The sequence below is a fragment of the Phyllostomus hastatus genome, unplaced genomic scaffold (assembly GCF_019186645.2).
Source record: "Phyllostomus hastatus isolate PE091 unplaced genomic scaffold, TTU_PhHast_1.1 phas_scaffold_129, whole genome shotgun sequence".
NCBI classification, from domain to species: Eukaryota; Metazoa; Chordata; class Mammalia; order Chiroptera; family Phyllostomidae; genus Phyllostomus; species Phyllostomus hastatus.
In genome coordinates this window covers 3,603,555-3,628,508 of record NW_025334009.1, presented here as the reverse complement: position 1 = coordinate 3,628,508, position 24,954 = coordinate 3,603,555, and the positions used below count along the sequence as shown (strand labels likewise).

Here is a 24,954-nt window from a genome sequence, read left to right as displayed (position 1 = left end):
ACAAGTTTTTAATTAATGTTCACAAATTTCAAAGCCATCTGGCAGTTGAACTACCTTTCCTTTGCTGATTTGTCTTACCACACTCTCTCTGTGAAACTCTTTATATTTTTTCTGTTCTCAAACCTCTACCACCCGCTGCCACCCCACTCACTGTCAGCTGATGGCCTTGCTTTTTTATTTCCTTGAGACTAAAGCAACTAGAGGGAAAATATAATTCTCCACCAAATCTCCCAGCTGCTCATGGCATTAGAGTATCTGGCCTAAGCAAAACCTTCCCTTTTCTGGGACCCAACCTCTTTTAGGCTACTCAAGGATTTAACACCTGCATCATCAAATTTTTTCTCTTCACTAGATTTTTCCTTTCAGCGTACAAACAACCTGAGTTCTGTCCTTTGATCAAACAAACCTTCTCTGCTACTTTATTTCTTTGCTTCTAAATACTAAAAATTATACAAAAGAATTGTCTGCACTCTGTCTCCGTTTCTTCTCTTTCATTTTGTTTTTTAATTTAAATAAAGCTGGTATACATTGTTATATTAGTTTCAGGTATGTAGTATAGTGACTTGACATTGATAGACCTTTCGGTGTGGTCCTCACACCGTCTACTGACCATCTGTTACCATGTGGCTAGCACAATGTTTTAAACTACATTTTCCTTCTTTTTCAGCCACCCTCTCTCCCCACCCCCTTTTCTGGCAGCCACCAATTTGATCTCTGTTTTTATGAGTCTATTTTTGTTCTTTGTTCATTTGTTTTCATTTTAAATTCCACATACAAGTGATATCATATGTTTGTCTTTGTCCGATTAATTTCATCTTAGCATAATACCTTTTAGGTTCATCCATTTTCTGTTCTCTCGTGAACTCACTTCATTCCATCAAAACTGCCCTTGCACAGGTCCGTGATGGCCACTGTAATGCCAAATCCAGTGATCAGTGCTCAGTCTATATTTTATTTAACCTCTCAGTGCATTCGACAAAGTCTTCCTTAAAACCCTGTTCTCAATACTGCTTTTCCTTTCACCTTCCTGCTCACTCCTTCATTGTTTTCTTTGCTAAAAACATCTGACTTTCCTGACCTCTAAATATCAAATACCAAATTAGCAAATCCAAATTAAATCTTGTTTTCCTCTTTCTAATGTGTTACCAGGCCAGAAATAAAGGGTGATCTTTGTTTTTTCTTTGTTGTTGCTGATTTATTTTTATTTTTAAAAGTTGTACTTTATTGATTATACTGTTAACAGTTGTCCCAATTTTTTCCCCTTTACCCTCCTCCACCAAACACCCTCCATTCCCACAGGCAATCCCCACACCATTGTTCATGCCCATGGCTCATGCATACCTGTATTTTTCAGACCATAAGACCCATCTAGGTTTTAGATTAGGAAAACAAATGTTGAAGCAAAACATGTAGTAAAATATTTAATAACATAGGTAACAATACTTACTTCACCAATGTAAATGTAAACAGAACTCAACAGCAGCATTAACAACCATTATTCCTCCCAAATTTGGTGGGGGTAGGAGAGTGTGTCTTATAGTCCGAAAAATACGGTAAGTCCTTTGGCTCTTCCGTTTCCTATGCTGTACTTTACATCCCCATGGCTATTCTGTAAGTACTTATTTGTACTTCTTATTCCCCCCACCTATTTACCTGTCTCTCCATGCCACCTTCCCATCTGGCAGCCATCAAAATGCTCTCTGTATCCACGATTCTGTCTGTCTGCTTCTTGTTTGCTTAGTTTGATTTTTAGAGTCAATTGCTAATAATAGATAAATATTTATTGCCATTTTACTGTTCATAGTTTTGGTCTTCTTCTTCTTAAATAAGTCCCTTTAACATTTCATATAATAATGGTGTGGTGATGATGAACTCCTTTAGTTTTTCTTGTCTGGGAATCTCTTTACCTGCCTGTGAATTCTAAATGATAGTTTTGCTGGGCAGAGCAATCCTGGCTCTAGGTCCCTGCTTCTCATACCTTGGAGTATTTCTTGCCAATCCCTTCTAGCCTGCAAAGTTTCCTCTGAGAAATCAGCCGACAGTTTTATGGGAATTTCCCTGTAGGTAACTAACTGCTTTTCTCTTGCTGCTTTTAAGATTTTCTTTTTCTTTTTCTTTTTTTTTACCTTTGGCATTTTAATTAAGATGTATTTTGGAGTGGGCCTTTTTACATCCATTTTGTTAGGGACTGCTGTGCTTCCTGGACTTGCATGTCTATTTCCTTTATCAAATTAGGGAAGTCTTTCATTTTTTCAAATAGATTTCCAATTTCTTGCTTTTTCTCTTCTCTCTCTGGTACCCCTATGATGCAAATGTTGGACCTTTGGAAGTTGTCCCACAGGCTGCTTACACTGTCTGTCTTCATTAATTTTGGATTCCTTTTTCTTCTTCTTCTGATTGGATATTTTTTGCTTCTTTATGTTTCAAATTACTGATTTGATTCTTGGCTTCACTCATTCTACTATTGTTTCCCTGTAAATGGTTCTTTAGAAGTTTTAAATTTATTTCTCTTTAGAAAAGGGAAGGGAGGGAGAAAGAGAGGGAGACATCAGTATGTGGTTGCCTCTCATGTGCCCCCTCCTGTGGACCTGGCCCACAACCCAGGCATGTGCCCTGACTAGTAATCTAACCGATGACTCTTTGGTTCATCGTCTGGCGCTCAGTCCACTAAGCCACACCAGCCAGGGTACCTGTAAATTGTTCTTTATTTCAATTAATGTATCCTTCATTTCTGACTGGAACTTTTTTATGGTGTTGAGGTCCTCATTAAGTTCCTTGAGCATCCTTATAAGCAGTATTTTGAGTTCTGCATGTGATAGATTGCTTATCTCAATTTTGTTTCATTCTTTTCCTGAAATTTTGATCTTTTCTTTCATTTGGGCCATGTTTTTTGTCTGCTCACATTGGCAGCCTCCCATTGTTTGTTTCTATGTATTAGGTAGAACTTCTGTGACTCTCTCTCTTGGTAGCATGGCTTACTTTAGTCGGTGACCTGTAGGGTCCCGTGGCAGAGCCTCCGCTATCACCCGTGCCAGGTACTCGAGGTGCACCCTTTTGTTTGGACTGAGTACACCTCCCTCTTGTAGTAGAACCTTGATTGCTGTTGGCAGGTCAGTGGGAGGGATTTACGCAGACCAGTCAGCTGCAAGGATGTCTGTGTCCAGTGACCATCAACCTCTTCCTCCACTGAGGATCAGCTGTGCAGGGGCAGGGTAGTGGTGTTCTGTAGCTGTCTACTGGGTGCACAGGCTCTGGGGTTTCCTGGGTGGTACACACCAAGGTTAGCCCCCACCTGTGTTTTCCCCCTAGGGCCACCCTGCCAGAGCTATAAAGCAGTCTGAGATGGCTGTTACTTGTGCTGGGCTTAAAGGTTCTCAGGTGAAGCTAAGCTGTGAATCTAGGCTGCCTGCTATTAGTGCCATGCTTAGGGCCACTTAGCAAGAGGTGAGGGTCTAGGAGCTTGCTTAGGCTGCTGCTTATTTGAGAGTGTTTAGAAGTTGTGATGCAGGAGCCAAGATCAGCCATTCATATGGAAAGGTCACTGATAACACTTAGGTAGGCCCTTGTAAGTTGGGTTGGATGGATTATCTGGGGGGATAGGGTATCAGATGGGATGGTGTCTCAGAGGATCTCCAGGGCAGGGAAAACAGTGTTGGCCAGGTTGATGGAGTCTCAGATATGGCACCAGCCTGCTGGCCCTTTGGCTCTGTGGGAGGAAGGTTCAGAAAAGGGACAGTGGCCTCCGTCTACCCTCCTGTTGGGAGAAAGCTGTCCCCCAGCTCTTTATTTGGTGCCAGACACTTTAGTTCCTCCCCATATGCCCTGGCGCCTTTCAAGCTGCTACCCTGGTGCTGAAGCTCAGAGGGCGTGAGCCTGAGTAAAGCCGTGTGTGGGTTCTCTGAGGGGAACTGCTTGGGACTACAGAAGCTTCTTCTGCCGACTCAGTCCCCACTAGCTTTTGCAGTCAGAAGTTATGGGCACTAATCTTCCGGCACTAGAACCCTGGGCTAGGGCACCTGGTGTGGGGCTGGGACTCCTCGCTCCTGAGATATCCCTCTGGAATTTTTATCACCATATGGGGATGTGAGATCGGCCCGTTCCACTTCTCCACCCCTCCTACCAGTCTGGATGGACGTGGTTGCTTTAATTCCGTATTTGTCAGACTCCCATTCAACTCGATTTCTGATGTGATGATTGTTGTATAGTTTAGTCGTCATTTTGATGTGGTTGTGCAAGGAGGTGAGCCGTGTTTACCCATGCCACCATGTAGACCAGGAGTCCAGAAGCGTTATCTTGGACTTCGTTTTTCACCTCTAAACTGTCAGCAGATCATCTGCCATGTCTTCTAAGCCCTAAAATATTTTTCACCACCATTCTTACCTTCATCTAGCGAACTAGCATTCTGTGATCGTTGAAATAGCCTTCTGACTGGAATCTCTGCTTTCCTCTTTGCTTTTTCATGGCTTACTCTCAACAGAGCGCTCAGAGTGTCGTTTTCAAGACTTAAGTCATATCACGTCACTCTGCTGCTGCAGATTCCTAGTGGCCCCCTGAGTTGCTTGCATTAAAAGCCAGAGGTAGCACCCGAAGGCCTGCCCGGTCGGTCCTTGCTGCCCGTCTCTCTGCTCCTCACCTCTTCCCCTTGTCCGCTTTGCTCCCCGCGCGCTGGTCTCTCTGTTCTCCACGGACGTGCCGAGTCCGCTTTCTCCTCACAGCCTTCGCTCTTGCTGTTCTTTTTTTGCCCCTAAAACTTCCCATTTTATCAGATGCTGCCTCCTTATTTCACTCATATTTCTGCTCAGAGTTCAGCTCCCAAAGAAGCCTTTCCTTGCCCACCTTGCCCGAAGCAGTACCTTCTCCCACGCCCCAGCAGCCCACCCTCGGGGACCCACTGTCCCTGTTCTGCTTTAACTTATTCCCTTAGAACTTGTCGCTGCCATCATTTATGTATTTTCTTTTTGTTTGCCTCTGCTCTGTGGAGGGGAAACATCATGGGAGTAGGAACTTTTGATGACAATAAAGGGATCACATTCAGCTGGTACTCCACGAGCATTTGTTAATTGAGCAAACGAATAAACACTCGTGTAAATATGCAGTGGATCATTGTGTGTGGTTTGATGGGAAAATAACAATTCTAACTTTCTATTTTAAATTTAGGCAGGTAGCCTTGTTTTATCAAAACCACATTGCCTTTACTGCTTATCTACAGGATCTGAATTTGCCAGATGATGCTGTTTGCTTAGGCCTTCTTGCTTTCAGAGCTGGCAAGACTCTGTAAATTCTGCTCTGCTGCCAGCGTCGCGTTCCATCAAGGTGCTTGACTTTTCCTCATATGTTCATCGATTAAAGAAGGAACAGAATGCCATTTGAAATATAGTTAGAGTGCATTATTCCCAAGGTCTTGTAGTTAAAAATAATTTCTCTTTAAGATGGAACTTTGCTAGTCTAATGCTGCATTAGATGACTTCTCAGCAGTGTGATGTTCTAAACATTTCAGTCAGGAGATCTCTGCCACCTGAAAACATTAGCTGATTCTATTGGTTTTTCATTTGCTGTGTAATTAATTTTATTTATAGCCACTTCAATCAAGCTTATTTTGGCAAGGCTCCTCTTAGGGGAAACCTCAGGTAGAGACTTCACCAGCACTGTAGCGCCGGCTGGCAGTGTCCAACCTCTTTCATCTCGCGGCACACACAAGGGGCTACAATTCCGAGGTGCCCCCAAAGTATATTTTTAAATTCATTCACACCAGGTGGCTGTTGTATTGGTGGTTGTCTTTTTTTAAATTTGCCAGTCTGAAGGGCAAAGACGCCAGCGCCCCTGACTAGTCGGGGCCGTGCGCGCCTTCCAGACGTTTGCGGCTCCCCAGTGTGTGTAGCGCAGCGGGTGGAAATCACTGGTGGAGGTCGATCTGTGTTTAGAACCATTCTTTTTAGGTAAGTCACATTCCAAGAATTTTAATTATATAAAATTATGCTTCTCCATAATATAAACAGAAACCTAAAAATTCTAAAATCAAAATTTCACTTGTGAGCCAAATAGGAATTTGGTTTTAAAATCTATATTCTTAAGTATGTCATTTTGCTCAAGCATGTCATGGCACTTAAATTTTTTACTTGTGAGTGTAGCCACTCTGACATCATTGAGTTCATGAAAAGGTTCCCACTTAACTCTTATAAAGGTCACAGTTTTTATTAAACTAAAATGAGGAGAAAACTGTGGCACCAGGGACACATAACTGTTTACAAAAGCTAATTAAAGCAAGATGAGGCCTGGAGACCTGGGGGGAACGTCACTCCAGAGACTCGGGCTTTGAAGCCTTAGTACCTTCAAAACAGGGCAGGCGCTTCTTGCCGCTCCTCCCGCAGCTCGAGCGCGCCCCTGGAGAAGCCAGAGACGCTGCTGCGTGGTTGGGACCTCTGTAGTCACAGACACAGTGACTTCTGTCAGGGAAGACAGATCGAGGCTGCTGTGTAACTTTCTATTCTGACATAGTTTGGTAGCTCTGATTTACTGGGAAATCCGTCCAGAATGGAGTAGAGATAAACGGTTCTGTGCATGACTCAGATCGATCATATCAGTGGTCAGATGTCACTCTGTAGAGGTCTTCAGTACAAACGAAGGACTTGAAGATTCCTAGCTCAACTTCTCTCTACAGTGTCTTTTTTAGAGATTTAGAGAAATGAGCACTTTCCATAGTTTAACTATTTCTCTTTCTTCTTTCATTCCTTTTCCATATCCCCTTTTTTATTTCACCCAACACCAAAAATGCCCCTTTAGAAACACAAAGTAGATCTTTTCTACAAACTACGCCATGTGATGAATGAACTCATTGACCTCCGAAGGCAGCTGCTGTCCGGTCACCTGACTCAGGACCAGGTGCGGGAGGTGAAGCGGCACGTCACCGTGCGCCTGGACTGGGGGAACGAGTAAGTACGGCGGTCACGTGGGCGGTCACGTGGGCGCCTTGCGGCTTCCTTTGTGGTCGTTCCTCCTGGGGTTCGTGCTTGAGCAAAGCTGCTCTTCAGCAATTTAAAGTCACCATTGTATTTCCCACCAAGCTTTGATGATTTTTACTGTGAGGACTATAGTTGTTTCTTTTAGTTTAAGCACAGGACACTCACTGGTTCTACTCACTGACTCTTTCTCAGCCTCCATTTTCACTTCTGGGAAATCAAATTAGACATTACCTATTGAGAAAATATGAAATAAGGAACAAACTGACAGTAACCAGAGGGGAGGGGGAAGAGGGGTAATGGTGGGGAATGGAGGAAGGGCCATCAAGGAACATGTATAAAGGACGCATGGACAAAGCCAAAGGGGGTGGGTTCGAGGGTGGGGTGGGGAGTCTGTGGTGGGGTGAAAATGGAGACAGCTATACTTGAACAACAATTAAAAAAAACTGTTTTGAGCAATGGGAAAAAAAGATTGGAAGCAAGTTATAATTTAAAAAATGATGGGAAGAGGACCAGCAATAAATGAGATCTATGAACCCATTTCTAGAAATTAGAAAGTAGTTAGAGGATTAGTGACAGAGGAAGCCCAGCATAGATCGGGGAAACTTTAGCTAATGAAACAGCTACTCCCTTTTAGCTCCCGGAATCACGGAGGGTGGGAGTGTGCCTTTGAGCTGTAAATAAAGGGATGGCCTAAAAGTATGCAAAAGGAATGATCCACCACCACGAGGCCACTGCCGTGGCAGCCACGTGTCAGACCAACAAACACAAAGAGCAGCTGTGGGGGGTGAGGGGAGAACTGGAGAGGAGTATGAACGGGGACCTTATTACAGAGTCTTCTCTGTTGTGGCATTTAAGGGTTTCAAAGTGTAATGGATAGATCCCTTCCACTTACCAGAAAGAGAAACTAGCTACTTACCCACCTATGTACAGAACCCTCCCCACACTTCTAACACCTTTCAAATCTGAATGGACAATTGGGCATTATCAAATATTTGAAGAAACCCTTCTGTAGGGAAGAGACAGAAACTGGATAAACGAAATACTGTATCCCAAATGATATAATCTGGCCCCAGAGAGAATTAGAGATTAGTAAAGAACTTTAAACAAATCTCAGTATCCTCCAGGAGAATCAAGAAGATCCATTATATAGAATAAAATGCTATGAAAAAGGAATGGAGAATGTGATTTCCAAAATGAAACATTTAGGAAAAGAACAGGAAGGTAATTTTATGTCGTTACTAGGAAAATAAAAAGATGGGAGATAATTGAAGAAAGAAGAGCAATACAGATGTTCAAGCCAGTGGGTCCCCCATCAAGCACTATAATTTCCAAGGGAAAAAAGTGAATGAAGAAGACAGTGTAGCTCTGGCCAGTATGTCTCAGTTGGTTGCAGTGTTGTCCCATAAACTGAAAGGTTGCAGGTTCGGTTCCTGGTCAGGGCACGTGCCTGGGCTGCAGATTCGGTCCCCAGCTGGGGTATGTGCAGGAGGCAGCCCATTGATGTTTTTCCCTCACTTCCGCTCTCTATAAGGTCAATGAGCATGTCCTCAGGTGAGGATTAACAGAAGAAGAAACTCTAAAGAAATAATAGAAGAAAATTTCTCAGAGCCAATGAACGAAGAGGCCTAGGTTTGAAAGGTCCCACCAGATACTCAGTATGAATGGGGAAAGACCCAGCAAGGCACTTGACAATGTTTCAGTATCTCAGGGATGATGAGAATATCCTGAAGGGTTTTCAGAGAGCAAAACAGGTTTTAGGAGTAAGAATCTCATTGGCCTCAGAAGTTTTACCAGTAACACTGGACACTAGAACATCATGATTGGGAGATGATCTGCCGGACAGCATTTGATAAACAACCACCTTATCTAGTAGAGTATGAAATATTCAAAAATCCAGAAGTTACCTTTAATGGCCCCTCTCTTAATAAGGGACTTGAGAATGTGTTCTTAAAGAAGTGGAAGAATAAACCAGGGAAGAGGAAACCCAGAATGTAATAAAAAGCGGGCCCAGCTCAGAGCCATGCTGTTTGTTCATCATTAGAAAAGAAAAAGGTACAACTCTAAATTGGTTGTTTGTGACCTTTTGAAGTGACACTGTCCTATCCTTGTTTACATTACATCTTGACTGTTAAATCGAGTTGCTTGGCACACACCACCGACCCCTTGCATGATGCGATGTGGGTTCAGGTATGGCGTAGATCGTACAGTGTTCTCTAAGTCTAACTTTGGACAGTACAGATCTTAGCAAAACACAGTGTGTTAACTCACAGCATAGTTACTGGTCCTGTCTCCTCCGCCCCAGACAGTACTGTGTTATGAAATGGTATCGGTGCATTTATTATAAAGTCTGTAGTAGTAATAATTACAAAAGTAACGTTACCACAAGCCAAGGAAATTGTTAACACTTGAACTGATGACACTAACATTGTATAATCACTGTTACAGTTTAACTGCAACTATATATACCAGCGAAAGAAGAAGAGGATTATTTTAGATATATCAATACCTCTTTATAATAAAACTTGGAAAGATACCAGATTTTGCCATCAAATCTAAAAACTTAGAGATGATAGTTTGGAAATAAGTTTAAATTGTTGAAAAAGGCTAAGACCATTATAAATACCTGTCAGTAAATTACAGAGTAATTCCACTTTCGTTAATATCTTTTTCTCAACAAACTGTGTGTGCGTCTTGGGGGCTGGGTGGAGAATTTATATGTCCACTCTGATAAACAAATAAAAAAACTAAAACCAGGAACACAGTGCATGCCCCTTCTTCACTTTTCCTCCCCCCATTTCTTCCTCCCCCACTTCTCTGTGCCTTCTTCCCATCCTTCCCCCTCCCACTTCTTGTTTCCCCTTCCGCTCCTTTCTGTTCCCCCTCCCCTTCCCAGTGGAAAAACTAGGCACTTAAAAACTTAAATGAGAGCTTTGTAGGTCTTTCATTTTAAAGGAAAAAGACATATTGCTCCCCAAACCAATAGGGGACTCTTCTCTCGGGTTCTCACTTGAACTAATTCTTTTTCAAAATTTCCTTTTTACTTGGAAAGAAGAGGTGGAATACTGCAGAAAGAAAGTCATTCCTTGCTGTTGGGTCATATGAAGGAGACTGTCCCCCACGGCAGCTGAGCACTGGTAACTGTGCCCATTGTTTCATTTATGCCCTGACGGTTCCTCAGCTCTGGTCCCAGCACACTTTTATAATGCCACAAAATACTGATGCTTAGCAGATGTTGGCATGTGTTGGATGCATAATCAATGCTTGCTGAGTGTATTTTTGTATTTTAATTGATGTAATTAAATATTAATTACCTATAAGCTCTTACATAGACTTTATAGCTCTACCTTTTCAGAACCTATATCAGAAGCTGTTGATGACAGCTGTTAATAGTTTATTGAGTATATCTACTTCTGTCACTGTGTTAAGTGCTGGTCTAACTTGCACTCACGTTACAATGAAATGCTGTGATACTCTTCGAAGAGAAGAGCTCTGTTTTGTCTAAGAAGGAAACTGAGGTGCAGAGGCCCTTTCTGCAGTGTTACAGAGTGGGGCGTGGAGCTGGTGTCCGGACTGGGGACTGACCCACAGCCCATGCACTTTATGCAGGACCGTACTGTCCCTCGGGTCATTTTTCAGTGTGAGCCTTAAGCCCGGGCAAACTGCTGCCAGTGCTTCTGCTCCACGGGTGTTTGGCCTTCCTTCCGTACCCTGCCGTGAGTCCTGTATGCCCCATAGTACAGACCTGATCTAAAACTGAGTGAGAACTGTCAAGGGTAGAAACTAAACAGGCACTTCACACTTTTATTTAGAACTCAGATGCCGAGCTTTCCTCATCTACATAGTAACAATTTTTACTTTGTTTCTTGAGTTTAATAATTATTTGGTAAAAATTTGAATATTTGGGCATTAAATTTATGTTGCACATGTGTTGACCTAGTCCATGTGTAGACTGATTCCATAAGTAAAAATTATTAAAATCATATCAGGTAGGAATCAGCACTTACAAAATTGTGCTCTTACATTTTTAGGAACCAAAACACAGGAAGGGCATAAAGCAAAGTTCCGTTCAAATTAACTGTCTCGTTCAAGTCTCCTAGACAAAGGATAAGTCCGTTAGTTACATCCTTTCCAAGGGAATTTTAAAATAACTTGTCTAGCAATGTAATTTTAATGTGTCAATTTAGTATTTTCAACATCTCCGTAAAGATGTTTATAAAAGTTTCTTTTCAGTCTCTTAATTTCATCACTGCGGTACCTGTAGCACAGCCAAGTTAAAGTCGCATTCACCTAGGGCCAACCACCTAGTTGATTTTTGCCTTAGAAAAGTACCTACGTTAGAAATATGTTATTCTTAGAATGATTTATAGAGTTTTTGTGTTTGTTCTTCAGGTAGAAAGTTCAGATTTGAATAAAATGCAAGCATTTTATAAGCTTTTGTTGAATTAGAATGCTATTTCTATGGATCATAAGTATCAAATGAAATAATTGGTATCTTTTTATTGTGATTTTCATGTTTAAGACAAATCACCGATAAACATGTAATTTCTAGTTTTTCGTTCCATATCTCCCTTTTTATACTCTCCCCCCTCCACCTCTTCTCTGCCTGCTCGCACAGATGTTCATATGCCCATCCCGCCCCTCCCCTTCTTCCCGCTCAGTTTGTGTTCCTCACCGAGGGGGTTGCCCTTGGGGAGGAAACACCAGCAGCAGTGTGAGTCGTAGTTTGCAGAAAATACTGCCGCCCACCCACCACCCCAACAAGTTTCCTCCGGGTAGGTTTTTAGCTATGAATCAGAACAGTGTGTGACTCAGTACTTACCTTGAAGCTTTAAGGACATGGTGATATTTTCCAACTTCAGGACATCTGAAATTAGCAGATGTTTCCAATGACTTCCTAGAATTCTCTTGAGACAGGAGGTGGTGTCCAACAATCGGTGTCTTGCTCTGCGCCAGAAGTCTGGGGTAACTGTGTTTAAAGTGTGCCTGTGTCAGAATCCTCCTGATAAGGGTGTCGTGCTTTGATGACGAACACACACACGCTCTTTGCTCTCACCACACCCTACACTTAGCACAGCACAGCACAGCGCCTGCACTTGGCAGGGGGTACGTGCATGAATCAGAGTAACAAAATGGGTTTGTTTTTATGCCTGGTGGTCACTCATTTACCAGGTGGTATTTGCTACTTTCTGGACTGATGTATTGACACAAAAATCATCCCTCAAAGTATTTCGACTGAACTAATTACAATCACTTCTAGCCATTAGTACTTAACTATCATGATCATTAGTAGAAAGGCAGCAGGTATAGTGGAAATACCATAGTTCAGAGTAAGACAGACCCAGCCTGAGGCAAGCCTGCCTCTGTTCCCTTAATGAGCCACCGAGTCAGCCTCTCTCCACTTCACCTTCCTCAGTTATACAGTGGGTCTGACACTGCCTGCGTCCATAGTACTTGCAGATGATGTGCACGCAATGCCCACCCCAAGTAAGTACTCAGGAAAGGGTAGCTATAATTAGTTATATCTTATTATATTTTATTGTTCTATACATATACCATATTTTTGTTAGGATAGTTAATGAAGCCATATAGTATGCTGTCTGTCCTGTAAGTATTAGAAAAGGGCCCAGCCCACAAGGAATCCTAACATTTCATCTTTCTCAAACAATTCTGAGGAAGAAGTAAGTCCTCATGCCTTAAAACATTTATTATATGTAATTAATTAACTTAAATTGGTTTCTGCGTTCTGTGGTTCAGATGAGGAGCCCCAGGAAAAAAAAAAAAAGATACAATAGAAGACAAAATTGAATATGGAGCATTCAAACAAATGTAAAATTCAAAGAATTGGATACAGAGGTCCAGGGCCCTTGGAGAGGGCACCTGAAAGAACACAGGACCAGGACTCTGTCTCTTACCCGCTGCTGCATCCCCAAGTTCAGCATGCACCTGGCGCAGGTTAGGTGCTGTAAATATTTACTGAAGTACTGGAATGAACGAATGAGTGAGTGATCAATGAATGATAGGTAGTGAGAGAAGACTGACTATTTTTTTGGAGACTGTTCACCTAAGCAATTAGTAGGACCATTTCTGAAAACTCAGCTCTACACCACATCTCTGTGTAGATACATGTAGATGTGTGTCTCCTGCTCGTGTCCATGTCTTTGAGCCTTATGCAGACACTACGTCTCTCTTGTACTTGAAGCATATATTGGCTAATGATGAAGCACATCAAGGTAGTGATTACAACAGCAGTAGCAAATCACAGTGCCAGGCAGTGTGCTGAGTGCTTTACATGGATGAGTCCTTACAGCAACCTGTGATAACACATCGACGAGACGGTGTGCTCGGTGGAAAAGCCAAGATGAAGACCAGGCAGTCTGACCTCAGAGCCAGTGCCCCTAACTGCTCTGCTGCACGGCCTCCCTTTGCTGTGGAGATAGAGAAAACACTAAGTTTACCATTCCCTGCACTTACTGTTCATTATTCTCAAAGTAAGCTGTAGAAGGAAACAGCCAGGAACCTCTCTCAGAGCGAAATTTGTAGTGAACATGTCTTGCTTCTCACTGTGCAGCCTCTGTGCCTCCAGTGAGAACAGTCCCCCAGTTCCACTCTTGGAAAAATCTACTCTTCCTCCATTGAGCACAATCTTAGTAGAAGGAACTTGCCTTCTCATTTATCAGATACCTGTTAATCACTTTTTATTTCCTAAAGAAATCAAGAAATTAGAAGGTGCTCTGCCCTAGTGAGTCAAGGAGAGGGAAAACCCTCCGCTCTCAGGGGACCGTTGGCTGGATGGAAACCGTTTGCCCGACTGGCAGCTGCTCTGTTTCCGGTACTCAGCGGTATTGGCCAGCTGCCCGCAGGGTCTGCGAGGAGAGTGGATGGGTATGTGGGTGCAGAGTTGCTGGACAAGCAAGGTAAGAGTGTCACAGTGCTAAGACAGGGTTTGCGTGGGTCCCAGTCTCCAGACGGGCCCATCACTGTGTGTGGCGCACCGACGCAGCGAACGCACTTTGTCCCCACCCTGTTGACTTCGCTCCATCGGGGTTTTTTCCTTGAGCCATTACATTGAAAACATGTGGTTTGTTGGGTTGTTTCCATGGTTTCTTTGTTACTTAATTTTAATATGTAGACCATCATGTATTTTGTGACCTTCAGTGGTTAAAAAATTTTGTCTCATTTTTGTATTTAACAAGATTTCAGTAGCATGACTAAGAAAATTTAGAAAATGTTTTGAATGATCACTTGTATAACCCCACTTTCCTAGTACAAATACTAATATCATCTTGTGGTCTGTTTGTGGGGGAGCTTTGTCCGCAGAGCCCCCCTGTCCACCACAGATGAGAATAAGTCTACCAAGACATGATCTGCTTGGGGAGGAAAGGTGGCCGATCTCTTGAAGAAGGGCCAAGAGCCTTTTCCTCAATGGCTTTTATTGGGTTCGTTTACACAGGAATTCAGGTAAAGCTCATTACTCATTGCCGGGAAGTAAGGATCAAATAACAAGGAACTCTGAGGGCCTATTTTGAAACAGGGTCAGATAGCTAAAGATCTGTAAAAAGCTTTAAGGAACAAACTTACTTCTTCCTTGGACCCTTATCATTCAACTGAGAGCATTCTAAACAAAGCAGGTTTCACAGGATTTCACACATTCTTTCTGAGGCCTGATCACCCAGGGAACCCGCCCTTTCCAGCACAGGGCTGCACCACCCTCTGTCATTGTTTCAGGCTTAGGTGGAGCAAGGGAAGTAAGGCAGCCAAGAGATTAGGAGATTTTCTCACAGACCTTGAGGACTCAGGCTATGTCAAAGCTGAGAGGCGAGGGTCCATAACCCTTTTGCTGTAGCCCCCGAAGTCCTTCCTTGGGGGCCTCTCATGTGATCGTGCCTGTCTTAGGTCGTTCCCCCCTTGGGGAATCTTACCCATCATTGGCTAACTGACCAAGCACTGGCGGCCAGGCAAGGTGAAGTAAAAGGAGCAGAAGTGGTGCTCCTGCCAGGGAGATAAGCTTTTGTCTCCTTGGTGGCTTATGGTCCAAGGTCATTCCCTCAGTCTTAGCCTTGGCGGGGGTTACAGCTTCTGATACCAGGCAGGGCAGTTCCCAATACTTTTTGCTGTTTTCCCGCATTCACATAAAAGTATTTTAAATATTTAAGATCATCTCTGAAAAGCTTTCTTTATGATGTAAATTGCTTTTTCTGACAGGAAAGGTAGAAAGGACGCGCTCCCGCTCCCCTGCTCCCCACAGCCCTGCACTGCCTGCACTGCCTGCACGTGCTGTCAGCGTTAGGGGCCGCAGGCCCGAAATGATTGCAGAAATATTAACAATGAGTAATAAGAGGTGATTGAATAAGAGGCGTATTTCTTTGATATAAGAAGACAGGATTCTAGTGGTAGAAAGGTAGAATTTCTTACAAATTACATTAATGTCAATAATCAGATTCAAGGGCATAATTTTATCATTAAACTGTAGACTGTCATAGTTAAGCCAACAGTGTATTACTGATCTTCTTATCATGCAGGGCTGTGAGGTTTCAAAAAAATTATTTTCTTTTTAAAAACTCAGGCTCTTCTGTTACAGGATAATGCAAGTTATACTAGTTAATAGAAAAACCTGACTTTTTATCCTTTAATAGAAAATACGTTTTTCCTTTTTTCTTGCCTGCTAGAAAGTGCATGTCTACATTTTACTACTTAATCTTAGTAATCATACAAGCCTATGCAACAAGCCTATGCAATTAGTACGTTTGCTTCTACCTTCTTCATAGAAGTTTGATTTTTTCATTTTTATTTCAATAATCTTGTAATTTCATTAACCTTTTCATATATTTTTCTACAAATAGGGTACAAATTATAAATAAAATCTGCATTTTAGATGTTCACCTGGGTTTAAGTGAGTAGAAATTTTATATACAGAAAGAGCCTACAGAGTTAGTTTTGCTAGCATATTCTAAAAGTAGCTCATCTTTTCATAGGTCTGTTGGCCATCTGTATGTCCTGTTTGGAGAAGTGTCTGTTCAGGTCCTTTGCCCATTATTTAATTGGATTGTTTGCTTTTTTTTTTTTGGTGTTGAGTTTTGTAAGTTCTTTATAAATGTTGTATATTAACCCCTTATCAGATGTATTGGCAAATATGTTCTCCCATTCTGTGGGTTGTCTTTTTATTTTGCTGATGTTTTCCTTGCTGTGCAAAAACTTTTTACTTTGATGTGGTCTCTTGTTTCCCTTGCCTGGGGAGATATATCTGATAAAATATACAGGTTAAGTCCGAGATTTTGCGGCCCATGTTTTCTTCTAGGATATTTATGGTTTTGGGTCTAACTTTTAATTCTTTAATCCATTTTGAATTTATTGTTGTGTGTGGTGTAAGAAGGTAGGCTCGTTTAATCTTTCTGTACATATCTGTCCAGTTTTCCCAATACCACTTATTCAATAAACCATCTTTAGCTCATTGTATGTCTTGCTTCCTCTGTTGAATATTAATTGACTGTAAAGGTGTGGGTTTATTGCTAGGCTCTCTATTCTGGTCCATTGATCTGTGTATCTGTGTTTATGCCAATACCATGCTGTTTTGATTACTATGGCCTTATAGTATAGTTTAGTACTAATCATTACAGAAATGGAAATGAAAACCACAGTGCAATAACATGTCATACCCATCAGAATGGCTGTTATCAATAAACCAACAACCAAGTGCTGGCGAGGTTGTGGAGCAAGGGGAGCCCTTTTGCACTGTCGGTGGGAGTGCAGATTGATGCCGCTGCTGTGGGAAGCAGTGTGCAGGTACCTCAGAAAATTAGCCATGGATCTGCCTTTTGACCCAGTGATCCCACTTATGGGGATGTATCTGAAAGAACCAAAAACACTAATTTGAAAGAGCATAAGCCCCCCTACATTCACTGCAGCGTGATTTACAATCGCCAAGATATGGAAGCAGCCCAAGTGTCATCAGTAGATGAGTGAATAAAGCAGCTATGGGACATTTATACAATGTAATACTACTCAACTGTAAAAACAAAGAAAGATAGAAGGAAAGTTTTACCCTTTGCCACAGTATGGATGGACCTGGAGAACATTACATTAAGTCAGTTACAAAAAGACAAATACAGTATGATTTCACTCCTATGTGGAATCTAATGAACAAACTGAACTGACAAGCAAAATAGAAACACTCATAGATAGAGAGCAGGATGAACACTGAGGGGGGGAGGGGAGGGGTGAAGGAATTGAGAAAAAGGACGTGAGGGCATGGACCACAGTGTGGTGATTGTGGGGGTGAGGAGGGCATGAGGGGACTAAATGATAATGGAAAAAATTACATTAAGATTTTTAAAAAAATGACAGTAGTTCATAGTGTAGTTGAAAAAATACATACCCTTCTTCCCTCGTCTATGGAATACTCTTGCCAGATGCAGTAATCAGTAACCCTTGTTTTGGAGTAGGGAAGTCACAGAGCCTCTCTCAGACCCTGATGAGAGCCACAGACCCTCTCCCCAGAAAAAATTCATAGAAGGGCGTGTGCACATACTGTTGGCTTGTGCACATACTGTGGGCGTGTGCACATACTGTGGGCGTGTGCACATACTGTTGGCGTGTGCACATACTGTTGGCGTGTGCACACACTGTTGTAAGCAGTGTCAGGGGTCCGCAGGTCCGCTGGACTCCAGCGTTAGAGCCGTTTCTCTGGAAAGGAAGAAAGGAGTTAACGTTCATTGACTAGAATTATGTACCATGTTTGAACCCAAGAGTTTTGTGTCCAGAGTTACTCACTGCCTCATACTGCCTCCCAATCAGTCATGAAGCACCATTACCTCTTCCTTTCTGCCCGAGTTATACCAGATCTTCTAAATATTCTGTTCTTTAGTAATAGTACTCCTTGGTTAAATGTCTGTCTAAAGTTTCTTAAGATATTGGTTAATATGTGGTGATGTCTTCACTATAACCCAATGTCAGTGTTAATTAAATTGGATATGAGATAAAACTCAACCAAAAAATACATTTCTTTAAACTTAATATTTTCAGCAGGTAATTTTTTATGGGTTGGATTTTGAGTTACACATCTGCTTGGGTCCTGGATAACCTTTTATGGTAGTAATACATGACTGAACCTTGAGTGTACTTGCAAGATGGGGAGAAATAGAAAAATAAATGTGACTTACTAATGATCTGTAGAAAACCCATCCTTAACAAACTCAGTCGATCCATTAACAACGTGATATCAAATGCATTCTTCTTACCCTCACAAGGGGAACTGCTTAGTGACTAAAAGTATGTCAGACTTCAAACCCCTAGTCTTACTCATTCGCCCGAAGCTGAGCACAGTGAATTGTTACTGGAAAGGGCGTGTCCCACCGGGGGCAGCGTGTGAGCCTCAGTCCACAGTGTCGTGGTAGGTGTGGGCTCTCCGGCGCACAGAGAAAGATGAGTACTCTGACGGCGTGGCATGTTGATTGTGGTCTTTCTCTCTACTAGGCATTTGGGCCTGGACCTGGTGCCTCGGAAGGACTTTGAAGTAGTGGATTCGGACCAGATTAGTGTCTCAGATCTCTATAAAATGGTAAGAAATCAGCTTGTTCCTGTACACCTCATTTTTTCCTTTATGTTTTTCTAATTACATTATGAAATAATGTTGCTAAAGTTGTTTCATTGTCTTTGTCCCAGTGTAATTAAGGAGTCTTCCTCATTTGGACAGTATATCACACTTGCTTTTCTAAGTGGAATTACAATGTAGAGTGCTGGGCTTACTGTGATGTCTACGGGGCATTTCTCTGGTTCTGCTGGTGAACAGAGCTCCTTCAGTCTGCACCAGTTACTACAATTTTGTCTCTGCCCTGACCAGTGCAGCTCAGTGGGTTGAGCGTCACCCTGCAAAGTGAAAGGTCGCCAGTTAAATTCCCAGTCAGGGCACATGCCTGGGTTGCAGGCCTTCCCTGGTTGGAGGCGTGCAAGAGGCAACTCATCTATGTTTCTCCCACACATTCGCGTTTCTCTCCCACTCCTCCTCTCTCCCTTCCAGTCTGTCTTTAAAAATAAATAAATAAGCCCTGGCTGGTGTGGCTCAGCGGATTGAGTGCTGACCTGCGAACCAAAGGGTCACCGGTTCAGTTCCCAGTCAGGGCACATGCCTGGGTTATGGACCAGTCCCCAGTTGGCGGGTGCATGAGAGGCAACCACACATTGTTGTTTCTTTCCCTCTCTTTCTCCCTCCCTTTCTCTAAAAATAAATAAATAAAATCTTTAAAAAACTCATTGTAAAAAATAAATAAAGTCTTTTAAAAAGAAATGTTTTTGCCCTGGCTGGTGTAGCTCAGTGGATTGAGTGCTGGCCTGTGGACAAAAGGGTCGCCAGTTTGACTCCCAGTCAGGGCACAAGCCTGGGTTGCAGGCCAGGTCCCCCGTTGGGGGCCCATGAGAGGCAGCCACACATTGGTGTTTCACTCTCTCTTCCTCCTTTCCCCTCTCTCTAATAATAAATTAATAAAATATGTTTTTAATAAAAAATTAAATTTTTCCTCTAGTTGATGCTGAAAAGAGCCAATTATTGACTAATGTAGTGTTTAAACCTGAAAATAATGTATCAGTATTTCTAAGAGAGACGTAACTTGTTAAATCCTGAGCTATCTACTGGTTATTATAAAAAGGTATGGAGTTGACTAATGACCAAGTTTAATTTTACAGGCTGACTGAGAAGAAATATCTAAAAGAAAGGTACAAAATTTTAAAGTAGAACAAACATCAGAAACCTCAGGTGACTATGTAACTTAGACTAAGGTAAAACTCACTTGGAGAAGTATTTACATGTTTAAGAAGTATATATTGGTGAGAATTACAAGTTTTAGAAAAATTACAAGTTTCTTTTTAAGAAGATGAAAAGGTGTTCAATGTCACTGATCTTGAGGGAAATGCAAATCAAAGCCACAATGAAATATTCCTTACACACAGAAGGCCTGTTACCAAAAAGACAAGACATTGATGGTGGCAAGGATGGGAAGAAAAAAGAACTCTTTGTGTTGTTGGTGGGAATGTAATTTTGTATAGCCACTAAGAAAAACTCTATGGAGATAACTCAAAAAATAAAAAACATAGCTGCCACATGATTCAGCAGCCCCACTTCTGCATGTGTATCCAAAAGAACTGAAATCAGGGTCTCGACACGAGGCTCCACCCCGGCGTTCACGGCCGCGCCATTCACAGCGGCCACGCCGTAGAGACAGCCTGAGTGCCCCTTGGTGGATGAACGGTTACAGGAAATGTGGTGTGTGCATATGTATGTGACGGGACACCATTCGGCTGTAAGAAAGAAGGGTATCCTGTCGTTTGTGACAACGTGGATGAACTTAAGAGTACTATGCTGAGTGAAATAAATCAGCTAGAGAATGACAGATACTTGATGATCTAATATGTGGAATCTGAAAATGCTGAATTCATAGAAACAGAGAGTAGAATGGTAATTGCCAGGGGCTGAGGATGAGGGAGGGAAGAGATATTGGTCATTGGGCACAAAGTTTGATAGTTTTTTAAAAATATATTTTTGAAAGATTTTATTTATTTTCAGACAGGAGGAAGGGAGGGAGAAAGGGAGGGTGAGAAGCATCTATGAGTGGTTGCCGCTCATGCCCCCCCTCCCACTGGGACCTGGCCCACAACCCAGACATGTGCCCTGACTGAGAATCGAACCAGCGACCCTTTGGAGGGTCACTGTTTGCAGGCCGGTGTTCAATCCACTGAGCCACACCAGCCAGGGCACAAACTTGGATAGTTTTAAGAGGATTAAGTTCTGAGGATCTAATGTACAACATGGTGATGGTAGTTAACAATAGTGTATTATGTACTTGGAAGTTCTTAAAGGAGTATACCTTCAATCTTCTCACAACAACAACAAAATAATGATGTTAAGGTTATAGTAACCTTATTGTGGTTGGTACTCATTTCATAACATATATGTGCATCACATCATCACATTGTGCACCTTAGGTTTATACTACGTCATATATCAATTATATCTCATAAAGCTGGGGAAAATCTTTCCCAGAACATAGATACGAGCCTCCAGATTGAAAGGACCAAACAAGTATTTAACACTTGATTGTGAAATTTCAGCTCACAAAGCTGAAAGCCTTCGGAGAGAAAAATAGGTCACCTACTGAGGATTTGTTGTAAGAATGGCATTTGTCTTCCTAAAAGCAACACTGAAAACTAGCAATAATGAAGAATTGCCTTTAAATTCTGAGGGGAAGAAAATGCAACCTAGAATTTTGTATTTATTGTGCCATACTATCAATCAAGTGGGAAAATACCCTGAAGAAAATTTTGGTCATTCAATGTCTAAAAAAAATCTCTGGGAAAACCCTTTTCAGGAAACTACTGAAGACTAAGTTATTTTAAGTGAGGGATGAAACCAAAAGAGGCTGCTGTGTGCCATCCAGGAAAGGAACTCTGACCCACCTGAGAGGCACACGGAACTCTCAGGGTGACGTCTGAGGGGCCCTAGGACGGCGGTTGTGCAGCAGGCAGGCCTGGAGCGTGACCGCCCGGCGAGAGCGGACGGCAGCGGGGAGGGGCGGCAGCGGGCGGAAGCCCGCCCCTCGGAGTGTCGGGTGGTCCCGGCTCGGCTCGTGGGGGACGCTCCTGAAAGCTGTTCTGTCAAGCTGTCGGAGGGCGTAGGAAAAGGCCCTATAGTTTATAAATAAAACTGAGTTATTTCCAGTGCAAAAGTGGAAGGCACTAGAAGAAAGAAAGTGTAATTGAAGTACACTGCTTGGCTCGGTAGTGAACAATGTTTAAATGTTACAATAGTAGAAACAAGTTTTGACCAAAACTTGTGTGATAGTAAGAATATGGTTGAAATGAAATGATACAACAAATGCAATAATCTTCAACTTTCATAATAAAAGGCCAGTAGAGAAATCTAAAATTGGATAAAGAGAAAGCACTGTAGGTAAGACATTTAGAAATATTTGGTAAATTTTAGGAAAAAACATAGTAATGAGCTGAAAGTACTTTATCTCTGGGCCACAGGGCAGGGTGAACAGAGGACTGACGATTTATTGCAAGCTTTTTAAGCCTATGTATTTTGAAAATCGTGTGCTTATATTACTTTTAATAAATATTAATGTTAATTTATTTTTATTGTTCATGCTATTACAGTTTTCCCAATTTCCCCCCTTCACCCTCCTCCGCCCTGCCTGCTCCCTGCTTCCGTAGTCAGTCCCCACCACTGCTCTGTGCATCGGTCCTCCATACGTGTTCTTCGACTGACCCCTTCACCGCCTTTCAAGCAGTCCTCCTCTCTTGCAGCTGTCAGTCCATTGCATGATTCTACGCCTCTGCTTCTGTTTTGCTCATTAGGTTATTTTGTTCATTAGATTCCTCTTATAAGTGATGTCATATGGTATTTGTCTTTCACCAGCTGGCTTGTTTCACTTAGCATAATAGTCTCCATGTTAATTTAAGATGTTGGTTTCTCAGAAAGGCCTAAGGGCCCTAGCCAGTGTGGCTCACGTGGTTGGAGCCTCATCTTGTACGCCGGTTGGTTCCCGGTCAGGGCACGTACCTGGGTTGCAGCTGGGTTCCTTGGTTGGGGTGCGTGCGAGAGGCAACCAATCCATGTTCCTCTCCCTCTTTCTCTCTCTCCCTCCCCCTCTCTCGAAAACCAATAAGCATGTCATCAGGTGAGCATTAAAAAAAGAGAGAGGAAGACCTAAGGTGCAAGTTCCTTTTTATTTTATTTCATTTTATGCTGATTTTTTCATCTTTTTATCCTGTGTATTTGTTTTTGATGGAATTAGATATGATAAAGAAAAACTGATTCTGAGAGTCCATTCCATAAATTCATTGAAAACCACTTATTTTTATGTTAAATTGCATACAGTAAATGCACAGTAAATGTTTTGGTTAAATCTTAAATTTATCAACAAGTTTCAAAGGAGAACAACCTTTCAGAATTTTTGTATTAACATTTAAATTTATTACTGGAATATGAAACTTTTTGATTATAATAATACTACTTGCCACTTATTTTTACAAGAAAACCTTTATAAATAGGATTATACCTTAAGTTTGCATTTAGTGCATTTTGTTTCTCATAAAAAATTCAAGCCCCTACACAATGTTGAATGATAGTGATTAAATCTCTGTAAATACACAGGTGGATTTTCTGTATGACAAGAGCCAAAGGAAGCCCTAACACTCCTCCGTTCTTGCTTCCACCTGATCGCAAGTCTAACTCCATTTTCAGCAGTGGAGAATTAGTGCTACCTAAACTAGAAAGCATTTCAAAGGGCAACAGTGAGGGATTTGCGTTCATCTTAATTAGCCATGACTCTGTGGGAAAAGTGAGAACTCGAAGATTACGTATGAGAGCTTCTAAATTGTGGAAGACCTAGCAGAATATTCACATTATAACCTCCTGCTGCATTGTTACCCTTCGACGATAGCATGTGTTGGGAACTGTGTTAGTCTGTTGTGTTGTAGTGCTGATTATTATTTGTAGTAGACCAATGTTTATACTTCCAGTTTGGGATTTAAGTCAGTTGATTACATTATTTACTAATGATCAAGCATCATTGGTAATGCTGACGAGATGTCTTGTATTTTCTTGTAATACCCACAATACCTAACACAATTCTCAACGTACATAGAGGGAATTAATTGTGTTTTTCAGTTGAATAGCTACAGTTTTTTTTCCTTATATTGGTAGACTTGTGAGGACTAAATAGACCAGAGATGTCCAAGAGCTGACAATGACTTTTCTGTGGGGGAGAAGTTTGGCAGAACCAGTAAAGTAGTCCATGCATTTTAAATTAATTTGTGTTTTTGATATACCTTCTTAGGCACTTGAGATACAAGGATGGTTAGGATGGGTATTTTGCTCCCAGAGAGGACAGAGTCTAGAGTTGGTTACAAGCGTGGACACGTGATAATTACAGCTGCACTGCAGGTGATGGCGGCTCTGCGGGGGCAGGTGTCCGCCGGCCGGCTGAGGGCTGCCGGGCAGCAGGGCAGCGGTTTTCCTTCACAGCGCCGTGAAAGGTGCTGCGGAGTGTCCGTTTCTGTGCCTTTCTCCGGGGGCCGTGTGCTTGCTGTGCTCGCAGACTAGGCTGAGAAGTCTTCCCCGGTTTTGATGCCTCTGAACTCTAGAATGACATTTGTACTTGTCAGCACGGATGTTTTACACTGAGATTAGCTGTGAACTTGCATATATAATTATACTTGAGCATTTATATTAAGATTGGTAGTGATTTCTAAGAGTGAGTAAATCCACTTCAGAAGAATGCCTTAGTGCAGCCCCCGAATGTAAAATAAAGCAGTGGAAAGCATTTTAGGCCAGTGGACATGGGTCAGTAAGGCACAGAAAACTTGATTTTTTTTGTTTTGAAAGCTTGATTTTTAAGAAGCTTTTCTGTAGCCTCTTTACATGTGAACTTTCCTTTCGTGCGTACACATTCCCCATGATGACTCCCCAGCCGGCGGAGGCCTGTTTTCATCATACAGCTGTCCCCTGGCATCCACAGGGAACTGGTTCCAGGACCCTGCGCGAGCACCAGAGTGTGCCATGCGCACGTCCTTTATATAAAACGGCAGAGTATTTGCATATAACCTATATTTGCATATAGGCTGCAGCATGATATGCCTGCACGTCACTTCATTATAGTGCTTAGCTTGTGGCAGATTCAATTTTTGCTTTTTGGAACTTTCTGGGATTTTTCCCCCCCCCAAATATCTGAATCCGTGGTTAGTTGAATCCATGAATATAAAACCCATGGATATGGAGGGCCAGCTGTATTTAATATGTATCTTGGGAACATGTAGCCCCATGAATGGATATTAATAGTCGGCAATAATTTGCTAATTTAGTTGTTAATGCACGCAAATATTTAATACTTGTTTCATTACTATTAATATTGCATTATTTAATATTAATATTTATAAACATTAATGGCAAATATTAACTTAAGTGCATCTTAATTGCACTTACTATTTGATTGTACTTCAGTTT

The 24,954-nt window shown here is 42.1% G+C and overlaps 1 protein-coding gene across 1 annotated transcript in view; it reads left to right on the top strand.

The window, feature by feature from the left end:
• DOCK3 (dedicator of cytokinesis 3) overlaps positions 1-24,954 on the top strand; it is a 268,143-nt gene that overhangs the window by 111,537 nt on the left and 131,652 nt on the right. The window contains exons 6-7 of the mRNA XM_045857241.1: positions 6,781-6,929; positions 18,429-18,513. Coding sequence (XP_045713197.1) covers positions 6,781-6,929; positions 18,429-18,513 — 234 coding nt within the window. The remainder of the gene's footprint in view (positions 1-6,780; positions 6,930-18,428; positions 18,514-24,954) is intronic.